This window comes from Pongo pygmaeus, chromosome 7 (assembly GCF_028885625.2).
Source record: "Pongo pygmaeus isolate AG05252 chromosome 7, NHGRI_mPonPyg2-v2.0_pri, whole genome shotgun sequence".
Lineage (NCBI taxonomy): Eukaryota > Metazoa > Chordata > Mammalia > Primates > Hominidae > Pongo > Pongo pygmaeus.
In genome coordinates this window covers 132,744,632-132,760,443 of record NC_072380.2, presented here as the reverse complement: position 1 = coordinate 132,760,443, position 15,812 = coordinate 132,744,632, and the positions used below count along the sequence as shown (strand labels likewise).

Here is a 15,812-nt window from a genome sequence, read left to right as displayed (position 1 = left end):
AACAACTCCAAGGGCTGCTTGCATTAAGGACAAACAGCATTCTCTCTATCTGGTGGTTTCTGAACGTTATAAGAAGTGTTCAGTTGCATGGCCAGGCACGGTGGCTCATGCCTGTAATCCCAGCACTTTGGGAGGCCGAGGCGAGTGGATCACCTGAGATCAGGAGTTCGAAACCAGCCTGGCCAACATGGCAAAACCCCATCTCTACTAAAAATAGAAAAATTAGCTGGGCATGATGGTGGGCACCTGTAATCTCAGCTACTTGGGAGGCTGAGGCACGAGAATCACTTGAACCTGGGAGGTGGAGGTTGCAGTGAACCAAGATTGTGCCACTGCACTCCAGTTGCTGAAAAGAAGGCAACATTTACACACTATAACCACAAGATTCTGTGGACTCCCTCCTCTACCACTGAAGGAAAGGTATCTATCACCTAAGAACAAATTCTCATTCTTACATTCCTACACCCCCATACAACATTTGCTTTTACTGTGGATATAGGAAGTTCTTTAGAATACCCTGTAATTTTGAATGGGATGGGAAGGAGGGGTTCCAACAGCAAGAGACACATTCTTTTCTTTTCTTTTTTTTTTTTTTTTTTTTTTGGCAGGGTCTCACTCTGTCTCACAGGCTGGAGTGCAGTGGTGCCATCTCCGCTCACTGCAACCTCTGCCTCCTGGGTTCAAGCGATCCTCCCACCTCAGCCTCCTGAGTAGCTGGGACTACAAGCATGCACCACCATGCCTGGCTAATTTTTTTGTATTTTTTGTAGAGACAGGGTTTTGCCATGTTGCCCAGGCTAGTCTCGAATTCCTGGATTCAAGTGATCTGCTTGCCTCAGCCTCCCAAAGTGCTAGAATTCCAGGCATAAGCCACTGCGCCTGGCCAAGAGTCTTAACACATATATCACTCCCACACAAGCTTATAGCAAAGAGGAAAGAGGTTCCACAAGGACAAACTTCCTCCCTGATCTCAAATTTTTTCCTCCGTAAGAATCTTTTGCCCAAGTATCTGTTTGGCAATATTGTTTATCAATATTTAGCAAAATTTAGCAATAAATGTTTATCAATAACTACTTAACACCCAGAAATTATTTTTCTTTTTTCCAGATTATGCCAAAAATGCAAAATTAATATAACAAAGATTTTAAAAGATTAAGTACTAAACAAAATGCAGTATTAAAGTTACTAATCATGACCAGGCACGGTGACTCACGCCTATAATCCCAGCACTTTGGGAGGCCGAGGTGGGTGGATCACTTGAGGTCAGGAGTTCGAGACCAGCCTGGCCAACATGGAGAAACCCCATCTCTACTAAAAATACAAAACAATTAGCCAAGCGTGGTGGCTGGCACCTGTAATCCCAGCTACTTGGGAGACTGAGGCAGGAGAATTGCTTGAACCCGGGAGGTGGAGATTGCAGTGAGCTGAGATTGCGCCACTGCACTCCAGCCTGGGCAGCAGAGCAAGACTCCATCTCAAAAAAAAAAAGAAAAAAAAAGTTACTAATCATGCAACTAATCACATTACAGCTTTGTTTTTATAAATGCAATGCATTTTTTCATATTTATATTTCATTCATAGGGGGTGATTTAGGATGTGTTGGTGACATTATCTAACCTGTAAGGGTGAGTCAGCATATCCGATTCTTCCTCCAAGGTGGAGCTGCCCTGATCTCAGCTAAGAATACAGTGTGTGTGTGTGTGTGTGTGTGTGTGTACATGCTTGCAGAGACACACAGTTATACCACCATCTTGTTGGTAGTGTTTTGGTGGGAAAAGTAAAATGATTATAAATAGGACTGAGCATGGAGCAACCTCTTTTTGGGTGTGATGAGATTGGGACTAAGCAACCTTCAACATCCTTTGCTGGATGCCCCCAGGGGAGAGAGCCAAGTAGCTGGTTTCTGCTCCAGAGACCCTTGGTCTCACTCTGTCACCCAGACTGGAGTGCAATAGTGTGACCGCGGCTCACTGCAGCCTCCACCTCCTGAGTTCAAACAAGTCTCCTGCTTCAGCCCCCCGAGGAGCTGGGATTACAGGCCCCTTCATTTGTCTACCAGTACATAGCTATATTCAGGACCAAGCAAGGACTGGGGTTGCCAATCAAGCTACTCAGGACTGACTCAGTTCAAGAAGTCATGCTAAAGGCTTAAAGAGTGCTCCATACTGACTTGGCTAAAGATTGGTAGTAAATCCTTGCCTGGCAATTAAAAAGTGGATGCGGGCCAGTGAGTCATCTGTGTCTTGTCATCTTTAGGAGCCTAGCACACCAGTCAGATAAATCTATGGATTTGGAGATTGAGATCCCTCAAAATCTTCATTCCTAGAGAACATCTAACCTCTGGCAGAGTGAATAACATTTTGCCAATATCAGCCTGAAGGAAAGCTGAGGATCAGAAAAGTCAGGTAATATCACACATTTGAAGGGTGCTGTGATATAATGGAAAGACCAAGGGCTCTGGAGCCAGACAGACCTGGGCTAGCTTGGCTTCTGGCTCTGCCACGTAGTTACACAAGAAGCTGTGACTCAAACACTTTCAGCCTCAACTATAAAACATAGCTCACAGCTAGACACAGTTGCTGACACCTGTAATCCCAGCACTTTGGGAGGCAGAGGTGGGTGGAACACCTGAGGTTAGGAGTTCGAGGCCAGCCTGACCAATATGGTGAAACCCTGTCTCTACTAAAAATACAAAATTAGCTGGGCGTGGTAGTGCATGCCTGTGATCCCAACTACTTGGAAGGCTAAGGCAGCAGAATTGCTTGAACCCGGGAGGCAGAGGTTGCAGTAAGTTGAGATCGCATCATTGCACTCCAGCCTGGGCAACAAGAGTGAAACTTTGTCTCAAAAAAAAAAAAATTCCATATCCAGTAGCATGTATTAGGTATGATACTCACCAAAAGCTCTCTACCCCCCTTATCAGCCCATCCTCACTTCTCCTTTACTGGATGACTCTCACATTCATTCCCCCATTCCTGGCTCACACTTGCACAGAGCGCATTTTCTGGACCAGTTGTGAGGAAGAACATGAATCAAATAAGAGGGTGGAGCTTTGTGGCGTCAACTTGGCCAAACCAGAACTACATTTTTCAGATTCCCTTTCCTGCACAGTTCCAGATTCAAGTTGGCCAGAAAAGAATTTTCCATAATACCTGGAAGGTAGAAGCGAAGGAGCCACCATGACTTATGGCTGTTATGGTTAAATGCAGTGAGAGGCAGACGCAGAGGTGCTGAAGGATTTCAGCTCGGCTTTGCTCTCCGTTGCTCCATATGCAGTTCTGCTCCCCAGCTGACGGCCCTACCGACCAACAGTGGACTCAAGGCCCCCACCAGCCAACAAGGTCACAGCCTTCATCACCAGCTTCACTTGTGGTCCCACTTGGGAACCTTCAGGAATGAAAGTTAGTGTTGGCTGGGTGTGGTAACTCACGCCTGTAATCCCAGCACTTTGGGAGGCAGAGGCAGACAGATCATTTGAGGTCAGGAGTTCGAGACCAGCCTGGCCAATGTGGTGAAACCTCATCTCTACTAAAAATACAAAAATTAACTGGGAATGGTGGCAGGCACCTTTTAAGCCCAGCTACTCGGGAGGCTGAGGCAGAAGAATTGCTTGAACCCAGGAGGCGGAGGTTGCAGTGAGCCAAGATCATGCCATTGCACTCCAACCTGGGTGACAGAGCAAGACTTTGTCTCAAAAAAAAAAAGAAAAGAAAAAAAAGAAAGTTAGTGTCATATAAGAATGAAGTTTTGGGAACTATAAGTAACTGAAGTGCTTGCTGACGGCTCAGGGAATATGGAATAAATATTAGAAAAGGAAGTTATTAATACAGAGGCTAGATGCTGATGGGTTACAACCTGTTCTCTGAAGTGAGAGGTAAAGGCGGAAGTGCTGTTAGTTTCCAACTTGTTCTCACTCTCCCGCACTCTGTGTCCAGCTCTTCATCCCAACTGCCAGCCCTGCTAACAGGGAGAAGCCTCAGCTCACCACCAGGCCCTTTCCTTTTCCCAGACTGGTAAAAAAGGACTCATCCCTCAGGCTTGAGACAGAGGATGAAAGAGGCAGAACTCAAGTCACAGCAGTGGGAATTGAAAGGAGGCGTAAAAATGGAAGCTCCCCAGGTTTGAGCAGGGAGACTGAGGAGACAAGAGAGCTCCCAGTATCAAGGCTGCCTAACTTGAAGAAAAATGTTGGCAATGATGGAAACAGGGGAGGGGATTATCAGGAGAAGGAAGTTTAAGGTAAAGATAAGCAGAGACTTAGAGGGATCACTGTGTTGATGAGATGTGCTGGCACTGGTGTCTGGGATGGGATGGAATATGGGCAGGAGCTCTGAGGAAGCATGGGGTACAGTCAGCTTTGGGAGGTGATGGATAAAATGGAAGGGATGGGCATGAAATCCTTACAGCAGGATGGAGCACATAAGTAAATGCAAATAATGCATTTTTAAATTATTATTTTTTTTTGAGACGGAGTCTTAGTCTGTCGCCCAGGCTGGAGAGCAGTGGTGCAATCTTGGATCACTGCAACCTCCACCTCCCGGATTCAAGGGATTCTCCTGCCTCAGCTTACCAGGTAGCTGGGATTACAGGTGCATGCCACTACACCTGGCTAATTTTTGAATTTTTAGTAGAGACAGAGTTTCACCATGTTGCCTAGGCTGGCCTTGAACTCATGACCACAGGTGATCCACCCGCCTCAGCCTCCCAAAGTGCTGGGATTACAGGCGTCAGCCACTGTGCCTGGCTTTTAAAAATAATTTTTTGTAGAGATGGAGTCTCACTATGTTGCCCAGATTAGTCTCAAACTCCTGAGGCTCAGGTGATCCTCCCACCTTGGGACCCCAAAGTGCTGGGATTACAGGCATGAGTCACTGTGCCTCACTAGTATTTTTAAAATAACCTTTATTTTTTAAGATCGTTTTAGGTTCATACAAAATTGAGAGGAAGCTATAGGACTTCCCATATGCCTCCTGCCCCACATGGGCACAGCATCCCCCATTATCAACACCCCCCACCTGAGTGGTACATTTGTTACAACTGATGAACCTGGAGGTTGCAGTGAGCTTAGGTCAAGCCACCGCACTCTAGCCTAGGTGACAGAGTGAGACCCTGTCTCAACAACAAAGAAATTGATGAGGCTGGGCATGGCGTCTTGCACTTGTAATCCCAGCACAAGGTGAGTGCATCACTTGAGGTCAGGAGTTAGAGATCAGCCTGGCCCACATGGTGAAATCCTATCTCTACTAAAAATACAAAAATTAGCTGGGTGTGGTGGCACGCCTCTAATCCTAGCTACTGGGGAGTCTTAGGCACGAGAATTGCTTGAAACAAGGAGGCAGAGGTTGCAGTGAACCAAGATCACACCACTGCACTCCAGCCTAGGCAACACAGTGAGACTCCAGCTCAAAAAAAAAAAAAAGAAAAAATTGATGAACCTACACAATACACCATTATCACCCAGAGTCTACGGTTTACACTGGGGTCACTCTTAGCGTTGCACATGTTATGGCTCTGGTCAAATGTATAATGACCTGCATCCACCATTATAGTATCAGACAGAGTAGTGTCCCTGCCCTAAACATTCAAAAAGGTACTTTTTTTAGTAATTTCTTTTAATACATATCCTATTTCCACAATATCAGAAATAACTGAAGAGAAAGGACATTTGACTCCCACAGGATTGGAGACACTAAAGTCTGTTCTCTGCAGACACATCACAGCCCAGGATTCCAGCTTACACAGACAAGGGTCCACCATGGTATTTGGCCTCTCCTGGCTTGGCCAAGGCAGGGGATACCCATGCACCCCCAGGCTTACAAGGATATGGTTTGTGCCTGGTCCTGATTACTCTAGCTCTAAAAAGTGAAACTTGATCTCATTAACCCAGCTGTGGGTACATGCAGGCGGTCACCTCACCCAGAACACAGGGCAGTTAAGGCCCCAGTGATCAGCAATTACACAGCTGGCCACATCTGGCCATGATAAAGACAGCTTTCTCCTCAGAGATGCAGAGGGCCTCTCTGGGCCTCCCTTATGCAGATAGCTGGCATTCTGCACTCTCTCCATCACAAGAGTAAGGCCCATTTAACACCCTGCTCTGTGAACTTTTCACCAGTCAGCACAAACTCCTGCCAAAACGGACTGGATATGGGTCTAGGCATTATGGGGAGGGGTGGGGAGAAGTAAACATTTTCTTTTCAGCAGAAAAAAATCCATATTTTAAAACTTGGCTGGGTGCGGTGGCTCATGCCTGTAATCCCAGCACTTTGGGAGGCCGAGGTGGGTGGATCACCTGAGGTCAGGAATTCAAGACCAGCCTGACCAATATGGTGAAATCCTGTCTCTACTAAAAATACAAAAATTAGCCAGGCATGGTGGTGTGCGCCTATAGTCCCAGCTCTTTGGGAGGCTGAGACAGGAGAATCACTTGAACCCAGGAGACAGAGGTTGCAGTGAGCCGAGATCAAGCCACTGTACTCCAGCCTGGGTGACAGAGTGAGACTCCATCTCAATAAATAAATAAATAAATAAATGAAATAAAACTCAAGACTCAAAGCATATTTGAATTAATAAGATACTGCCCTCCTTGAACCTTCCTCGGGATAGTATAAAGGATATTTTCCCATTCTTTAAAAAAGTGTCCATTGCTCAAAGAGAACAGTAGAGGCTTTCTAGGGTACAAGACCAAAGCCATTCATGGGTACCATCACTAGGTATGGTACATGAAACAAGAGCTATGTTTTACTTACGTTGGCAATTAGACGGGCCAGGTGTCTTGCATGTCACATGGCACAGGTATGACAATTCAAAGTAACCAAGATGAGTGCACGAGCAATATTGATTTTTTTTTTTTTTTAGATGGAGTTTTGCTCTTGTTGCCCAGGCTGGAGTGCAATGGCGCGATCTCAGCTCACTGCAACCTGTGCCTCCCAGGTTCAAGTGATTCTCCTATTTCAGCCTCCCAAGTAGCTGGGATTATAGGCACATGCCATCACGCCTGGCTAGTTTTTGTATTTTTAGTAGAGATGGGGTTTCACCATATTGGTCAGGCTGGTCTCGAACTCCTGACCTCAGGTGATCCTCCTGCCTCAGCCTCCCATAGTGCTGGGATTACAGGCAGGAGCCACTGTGCCCGGCTGCAATACTTGATTTTAAAAAACTGGTTTTAGATTTGGAGGAGCTGGGCACAGTGGTTCATGCCTATAATCCTAGCACTTTGGGAGGCCGAGGTGGGTGGATCACTTGAGGTCAGGAGTTCGAAACCAGCCTGGCCAACATGGTGAAACCCCATCTCCATTAAAAACACACACAAAAAATGAGCTGGGCATGGTGGCAGGCGCCTGTAACCCCTGCTACTTGGGAGGCTGAGGCAGGAGAATTGCTTGATTTGCTGGAAGGGGGAGGTTGCAGTGAGCCGAGATTGTGCCATTGCACTCCAGCGTGGGTGACAGAGAGAGACTCCGTCTCAGGAAAAAAAAAAAAAAAAAGATTTGGAGCTGTTTCTTTGCTTGGTTTGCTCCAAGAAAATTTTTACATCAAGTGGAGCTAATAAATTCCCAAATGTGTGTGTAAAATGGTACTGTGCAAGGAAATACTGCAACGTCAAAAGTACATCATTTAGGCCAGGCGTAGTGGCTCATGTCTGTAATCCGAGCACTTCAGAAGGCCGAGGTGGGTGGCTCATTTGAGGTCAGGAGTTCAAGACCAGCCTGGCCAACATAGTGAAACCTCGTCTCTACTAAAAGTACCAAAAAACATTAGCTGGCCGTGGTGGCGCATGCCAGTAATCCCAGCTATTTGGGAGGGTGAGGCAGGAGAATCGCTTGAACCTGGGAGGCGGAGGTTGCAGTGAGCCAAGATCATGCCACTGCATGCCAGCCTGGGTGACAGAGCAAGACTCCATCTCCAGGAAAAAAAAGAAAAAAAAAGTACACATCTAAATGCCTTCACAATATATTTCATAAACTGTGGAACACCACCTTCCATTTGAATTTGAGGCATGAAAATCAATGCAGCCCTCCATCCAACAATATGACCAGATTACGCAGCATCATATCCATCTTTAAGAGGTCTGGGCCAGTAGGCTCTCTCTAAGCTCCACTTTAAAATTGCCTGGGAGTTTCCAAACCGTGCTGATGTCTGCGCCTTACCCCAGACCAACTGAGTCTGTATCTTTGGGTATTTTCTAGGAGTTTCCCAGATGATTCTGACACGTAGTAAAAGTTAAGAAAATCTAGTCTGGGCATTCACTCAAGGATCTCTGTGTTCTTGTTTATGCTTGTTTTAAATAAGAGGATTCTATTCCAGCCCAGTACCTGGAAATGGAATTCATGGCATGACAGAGTTAGAATTTACTCTTTTTTTTTTTTTTGAGCTGGAGTCTCACTCCCATTGTGCAGGCTGGAGTGCAGTGGCGCCATCTCGGCTCACTGCAACCTCCACCTCCCGGGTTCCAGTGATTCTCCTTCCTCAGCCTCCCGAGTAGCTGGGATTACAGGCATGTACCATCATACCCGGCTAATTTTTGTATTTTTAGTAGAGATGAGGTTTCACCATGTTGGCCAGGCTGGTCTCAAACTCCTGACCTCAGGTGATCCACCCGCCTCAGCCTCCCAAAATGCTAGGATTACAGGTGTGAACCACTGCGCCCGGCCTAGAATTTACTCTTAACTTGGTCCTGAGCAACCTCTTTGGGTCTCCATCATCTTACATGTGAAACTGAGTTGATAGTACTTACTCACCTCTATTTCAGAAAGTTGGGAAAATACAATGAGAAATGTGACATCCTCTGACAAATGTTTTACAAAAGAAAGGCATTATTATTATTATTATTATTATTATTATTATTATTTTATTTTTATTTTTTTGAGATGAAGTTTCACTCTTGTTGCACAGGCTGGAGTGCAGCGGCACAATCTCGGCTCACCACAATCTCTGTCTCCCAGGTTCAAGCGATTGTCCTGCCTCGGCCTCCCGAGTAGCTGGGATTACAGGCATGCACTACCACACCCCACTAATTTTGTATTTCTAATAGAGATGGGGTTTCTCCATGTTGGCCAGGCTGGTCTCGAACTCCCGACCTCAGGTGATCCACCCACCTTGGCCTCCCAAAGTGCCGGAATTATAGGCGTGAGCCACCACACCCGGTGGGCATTACTATTATTAAGAGCAGTTGAATATAATATAAACTTTAAAAAGTCTAGATCATATTAGTCTCTGAAACAACTATGATAGTAGAAGTGGAACAGAGGACAGAGAAGGGATGGAAAATTTATATTATGAGTGCCCAATGGGCCAGGCCCTGAAGTGGGTCTATTTCACACAACTTATTTAACAGCATGCTCAGGAGTGATCAGATTCTACTTCTGTTTATCTCAATTGACACTGGATAAGTCATTTCAATTCTGGGCCTTACTTTCCTTACCTATAAAATTAGGATGCTTGGCCGGGCTCAGTGACTCATGCCTGTAATCCCAGCACTTTGGGAGGCTAAGGTGGGTGGATCACCTGAGGTCAGGAGTTCGACACCAGCCTGTCCAACATGGTGAAACCCTGTCTCTACCAAAAATACAAAAATTAGCCAGGCATGTTGGTGGATACCTGTAATCTCAGCTACTTGGGAGGCTGAGGCAGGAGAATCACTCAAACCCAGGAGGTGGAGGTTGCAGTGAGCCGAGATCGCACCATTGCACTCCAGCCTGGGTGACAAGAGCAAAACTCCATCTCAAAAAAAAAAAAAATAGAATGCTAGGTTTGGAGGATTTTTACCCTGGGATCCTGGATAAGTTTCAGATACTCCATTAACAACATTAAATTATGCAACTGTGGCTGGGTGCAGTGGCTCATGCTATAATCCCAGCACTTTGGGAGGCAAAGGCAGGTGAATCATCTGAGGTCTCTAGTTCAAGACCAGCCTAGCCAACATGGCGAAAACCCATCTTTACTAAAAATTAGCCTGGCACACCTGTAGTCCCAGCTACTTGGGAGGCTGAGGCAGGAGAATCGCTTGAACCTGGGAGGCGGACGTTGCAGTGAGCTGAGATCGCACCACTGCACTCCAGCCTGGGCAACACAGCAAGACTTTGTCTCAAAAAAAAAAATTGTGCAAATATGGTACACACACGTGCCCACCTTTTTCCTGAGAATAGGGTCCATAGCTATTATTGGATTCTGAAGGAAGCATACGACCTCCAAATAATGTTAAGAACCAGAGGAATCTTTCCAGTTCTAAGTTTCTGATTATTGGTAGTAGAAACAAACAGCACTTTGGGAATTCAAAAGATATTTATGTATGGGTGGATTTCAAACACATTTTTGATGAAACTATCTTTATCCCAATATATTTTCATGTATAAAGCAATCCAATGCAAAATCTTAGATAAGAGCCAAGAACAAAAGCTGACCCCATGCCCATTAAGCATTGTCAATGGCTTCCTTCATTTCCTAGAAGTTAGTTTGAAGGTGATCTCAAAAGACCAAAAAATTCACATCAGCCCAGATTGGGCCTGCTGGATTCAAGACATCCTTGGTTCCTGTCAGTCTGGAGGCCTTTTGCAGATGCTGACCTCTCATTCCACAGTGGTACTGGTGGAAGAGTGTATTTACGCATGGGGACTGGAGGACGGATGGGGAAGGAAATGAAGTCTTAGGGCAAAGGGAGACAAGTCTAACTATGAAACTCAGAATAAGAACTTGAACCAGTGTCAGACAAAACACAGAATAAGGAAAAACCAGACTCTAAAGCCCAGAGTGGAACAAGGTGTCCGATGAGGCTTAGTACAGACTTTGCTGCAGGCTGTCTATAACCACATCATCAGGATCTACACTTGGTAACATGAGACACTAGAGTTCATGCTTTTGGACTTCATGCCAACAGAAAATACTCATTCAGGAGACAGGCTAAAATTCTGAATATCACATGCATCCTAAAGGTCAACAGATTTGGGCTGCTCAAATCCTTGGGATACAGAAAGTTCAAGGACAAGCACAGATTCTTTCTAGTTTCTAGAGCTCAGTCCTTTAAGTTTTAAAAATGTTATTGACTGGAATTTATCACTGCCCCAAAACACCATCTAGCAGCATTATGTTCTCAGAGGATATACCTACACAGCAAGAGCCAATGCAGAATGAACCCGAATGTAATATGCTTGTTACCACAAGATCAACTGAAGATCAGCTAAACTCCTATAATAGGAAAGGTATTTTTGGCCAATACCTTCTCTTAAGATAATCAGTTCCACGAGTGTACAATAACAATTCCAAAGCATGAGATCAAAGTCTAGGCATATCTGAATTCATATATGATAGGCAAATTTCTGAACTTTCTTTTTTTTCATCTGTAAAAATGGAGCTAATACCTGCATCCCAGGATTGTTATAAAGGATAAAACAGAGAAAATGAACCTAGCATGGTGCCTAGCACATGAGATAACTCAATAAATATTGCTCTAATATATCTTAGAACTAACTATTTTCACCAGTTATCCACGAAATCTACTAAAAGTTGGGGGTGGGAGGGCCCAAAAATATTCCATGAAAAAAACTACCTTTTTAGCAATACAAACATGCTCAGTGCTGTCTGCCTCTGTATCTGACTGAAATAATACGTTGTCTGGACATTCATTGACATGCTCAAAGTCTTTTAGAACATAAAAATGAGTACCAACTTAGTACCAGGTAAAATGGTAGGGATTTTCATATAAATTATCTTGTTACTGCTGAGCTCCAGTACATTTTATATTTGTCTTAGATTATGATAGTGGTTTGAGGATAAACTTTTAAGAATTTAATTCATATATTAGAAATAGTAAGATGTGAATAAATAGACTCAACCAACTGATCTTTTTTAAAAAATTTTCAGCACCTCTTAAATGTCATGTAGTGTTGTAGGTACTTGAATGAAATTCCGCCAGCTATCTGCTATCACACAAGCTTTTTATTCTAGTAAGGTAGAGAGAGTGTCTAGACTAGAATATACACTGTCCCTAGTAACAGAAGTATTAATTTAGTCATGCAACAAACATTTATTGGACATATAGTAAAACACCAATTAGATACTATTCCTACACACGTACAGCATATATTCCAGAGGGGTTAAATACTGAGCATGATAGCATGCACCTGTAGTCCCAGTGACTTGGTAGGCTGAGGCAGGAGGATCCCATGAGCCCAAGAATTTGAGGCTGCAGTGAGCTGTGACTGTGCCACTGCACTCCAGCCCGGATGAGAGAGCAAGATCCTGTCTCTTAAAAAAAAAAAAAAAAAAAAAAAAGCAAGATGAGAAATACGTATTTGTGAAGAAAAAATATACAAGGATTATGAAAGAGAGTAATGAGGAGCTCTGCAGGTACTCTAGGTGTCATTCACTTTACCCCACTTCCATCTCTGTTTCTTTTGCCCTCTAAAATGAAAATTGAAATACTCGAGTTCCCTGCTCCCCTTAAAGTGACCACGCAACACAATTCCAACCAACGAGCTGTGAGCAGAAATGCTATGAAAGTTTTCCATCTGTCTCATCAGACTGCTACAGCAAAATACCATAGACTGGGTGGCTTATAAACAACAGAAATTTATTTCTCATAGTTCTGAAGGCTGCAAAGTCCAAGATCAAGGTGCCAGCACATTTGGAGTCTAGTGAAGGCCCACTTTCTGTTTCATAGATGGCACCTGCTGGCTGTGTTCTCACACAGAGGAAGGGGCCAGGAAGCTCTGTGGGGCTTCCATATAAGGGCAATAGTCTCATTCATGAGGGCTCCACCCTCAAAACCCAAGCACTTTCCAAAGGCCCCATTATAATACCTCACATCGGGGATTGGGTTTCAATATAACAATTTGGGTGTGGGAGGCAAACACAAACATTTAGACCATAGTACCATTCTAACTAAAAAGGAGGAGACATTTAAGGTGTAAAACATGTAAACCCAGTGAAAAGCCATGAAACAAGAATTCCAGGAGGAAAACACAGCACATACAAATGCCCTAAGACAGTCCAGGCACGGTGACTCACGCCTGTGATCCCAGCACTTTGGGAGGCTGAGGGAGGAGGATCACCTGAGCTCAGGAGTTCGAGACCAGCCTGACCAACATGGCGAAACCCCGTCAATACTAAAAATACAAAGAAATAGCAGGGCATGGTGGTACATGCCTGTAATCCCAGCTACTTGGGAGGCTGAGGCAGGAGAGTCACCTGAACCTGGGAGGCAGAGGTTGCAGTGAGCTGAGATCATACCACTGCACTCCAGCCTGGGGAACAAGAGTGAAACGCAGTCTCAAAAAAAAAAAAAAAAAGAAAAAAAAATTAAAATCCCTAAGAGGGAAAGCTACCACTAGTTTCAGGAGCTAAAAAGCTATAATGGAGGTAAGGAAGGAGGAGGGCAGGTCAGGCATGACTGTTTGGGTCAAGGTAAGGATGCAGTGGGAAAGCAATGAAGGATCTCAAGCAGGAGAGTGGCATCATTTCCTGATTTCCTTTGGTTGCTTGGTGGGGAACGGATGATAAGTGTGCAAGAGTAGATGAAAGGGGACCAGCTAGAGCCACAGTGTACTGGTAAGAGATGATTGTGGTTTGGATTTTGGGAAATGAAGAAAGATGCATTTGAGATGCATTCTGGAAGTGTCTATAATCGGAGGGCAAAGAGAAAAGCAAGCATGACTTCTAGGTTTCTGGCCCCAGTAACTGGGTGGATGGAAACGATATTTACTGAGCTGGAAGAGACTGGAGGAGGAACAGGAATGTGCAAAACAAAGCATTCAATCAACTGAAGCTCCATAATTCCTGTTCCAGTAATCTGACCCTCTGCCAAACAAACGTTTTCCCATTTTGGCTTTCCATCATTTCTCTCTCTCTCACAGGCTCTCCTTGGAGAACCATAAGCTGTAACTAGAATGCCAACAATATTTGATTTCATCTGGCAGAAAAAAAAATGGTGGGTGGAATTAAGAGACTCTGAAGCTAAAGGCAAAATGACAGACCCAACACTTGACTTTACAGTCTTCATCACAAAATTCTGAAAATGAGTGAAATGTCCAAATATGCCAAAATATGTATTTGAGAATCCGTCTTTTACCCTGTAACGTTCCTGCCAAATGCACATATCACAGTCTGTAATTAAACATTACATTTAATTAAAATCTGTGTGGATTAACGTAGCTTGTAATTAAATATTTGCAAGTCATTAATATCTGTCTTGTCACTAGATCTGAAGCCCCCTGAGGGCAGGGACCTCACTGGCTTTGCTCACAACTGGAGCCTCAGTACCTGCCACAGTGTACTATATGCGGTAGGTACTCAATAAATACTTGTCGAAGGATGTTTGTACATTTTTTTTCCAGTCAATAACAGAAACTATTGGTTTCTCCCCTGTATCCAATGCCCCGACCCCTTTTCTAATAGAACCCCCATTATTTTTCTGGACACATGGCCACTGTGTCCGTTTCCTAGGACTACAGTAACAAAGTACCAAAAACTGGATGGTTTTAAAAACAGAAATTTTTTTTGTCTCACATTCTGGATGCTAGAAGTACGAAATCAAAGGTTCAGCAGGGCGGGCCATGCTCCCTCTGACGGCTCTAGGGGAGCATCCTTCCTTGTGTCTTCCAGCTTTTGGAGTCTGCCCACAATCCTTGGCACTCCTTGGCTTATAGATGCACCACTCCAGTCACATGGACAATTCCCCTTTGTGTCTTTACATGATCTTTCTTCTGAGTATGTCTGTCCCTGTGGCCAATTTCCCCTTCTTAGAAGGACATCAGTCATATTGGATTAGGCCCACCCTTATGACCTCATCTAAACTTAACTACCTCTGTAAGGCCCCTATTTCTAAAGAGAGTCAGATTTTGAGGTACTCGGGGTTAGGACTTCAATATATCTTTTTGGGGGACAAAATTCAACCCCTAACAGCCATCCAGAATAAATTTTACATTTCCCAGATTCCCTCACACCTAAGTACAGCCATGTGTGGTTATGTCCTAGCTAATGGGATGTAAAAGAAGTCATGTGTGCCACTTCCAGAGGTGTCTTTTATTTTTGTTTATTTATTCATTTTTGAGACAGAGTCTTGCTCTGTCACGCAGGATGGAGTGCTGTGGTGCAATCTCGGCTCACTGCAACCTCCACCTCCCAGGGTCAAGCGATTCTCCTGCCTCAGCCTTCCAAGTAGCTGGGACTACAGGTGCATGCCACCATGCCTGGCTAAGTTTTTGTATTTTTAGTACAGATAGGGTTTTGCCATGTTGGCCAGGCTAGTCTCAAACTCCTGACCTCAGGTGATCCGCCCACCTCGGCCGCCCAAAGTGCTGGGATTATAGGCGTGAGCAACCATGACCAATGAGATGTGTTTTTTAAAAAAGGATAGTGCCCTCTGCTTCCCTTCTTTCCTCCTGGGTGGCTAGAATGCAAACCTAATCACTACAGTTCTAGCAGCTATCTCAGATCTTGAAGTAACCTTGGGAATGGAAGCCAAGCAAAGTAAAAAAAAACAAAATAGGTGACCGAAACCATGGAGACACAGCTCAGCCCTGAACTGGCTTCCTTCTGGCTTTGACATGAAAACAAAACAAAGAAACAAAAAAACTCAAAATACTAAAATAATACTAATCATTGTTTTGGAGGATTTATGACAGTCATAAATGAAGCTAATTGTAACTGATATATAGAATCTTATCTAGGTAACATCCCAGCAGATATAGTAAAGGCACTCTCATGTTTATCTTTACTTCCCAAGATACTTGGGTTGGTCACTGCTATGGACTGAATTGTGCCATCCCACCCCAAACTCAGATGTTGAAGTCTTAATGCCCAATGTGACTGTATGT

At 44.4% G+C, this 15,812-nt stretch overlaps 1 protein-coding gene across 2 annotated transcripts in view; it reads right to left on the bottom strand.

Moving 5' to 3' along the window:
* The window catches only part of DEPTOR (DEP domain containing MTOR interacting protein), a 186,230-nt gene that overhangs the window by 17,291 nt on the left and 153,127 nt on the right, over window positions 1-15,812 (bottom strand). The window contains exon 9 of one of the 2 annotated variants that reach the window (XM_054498936.2): window positions 12,034-12,243. The exons of the other annotated variant lie outside the window; for it this stretch is intronic. Within the exon in view, the coding sequence (XP_054354911.1) occupies window positions 12,049-12,243 (195 nt within the window). The 3' untranslated portion in view covers window positions 12,034-12,048. Of the gene's footprint in view, window positions 1-12,033; window positions 12,244-15,812 lie in introns of those variants that run through there. 2 annotated transcript variants of the gene reach the window in all.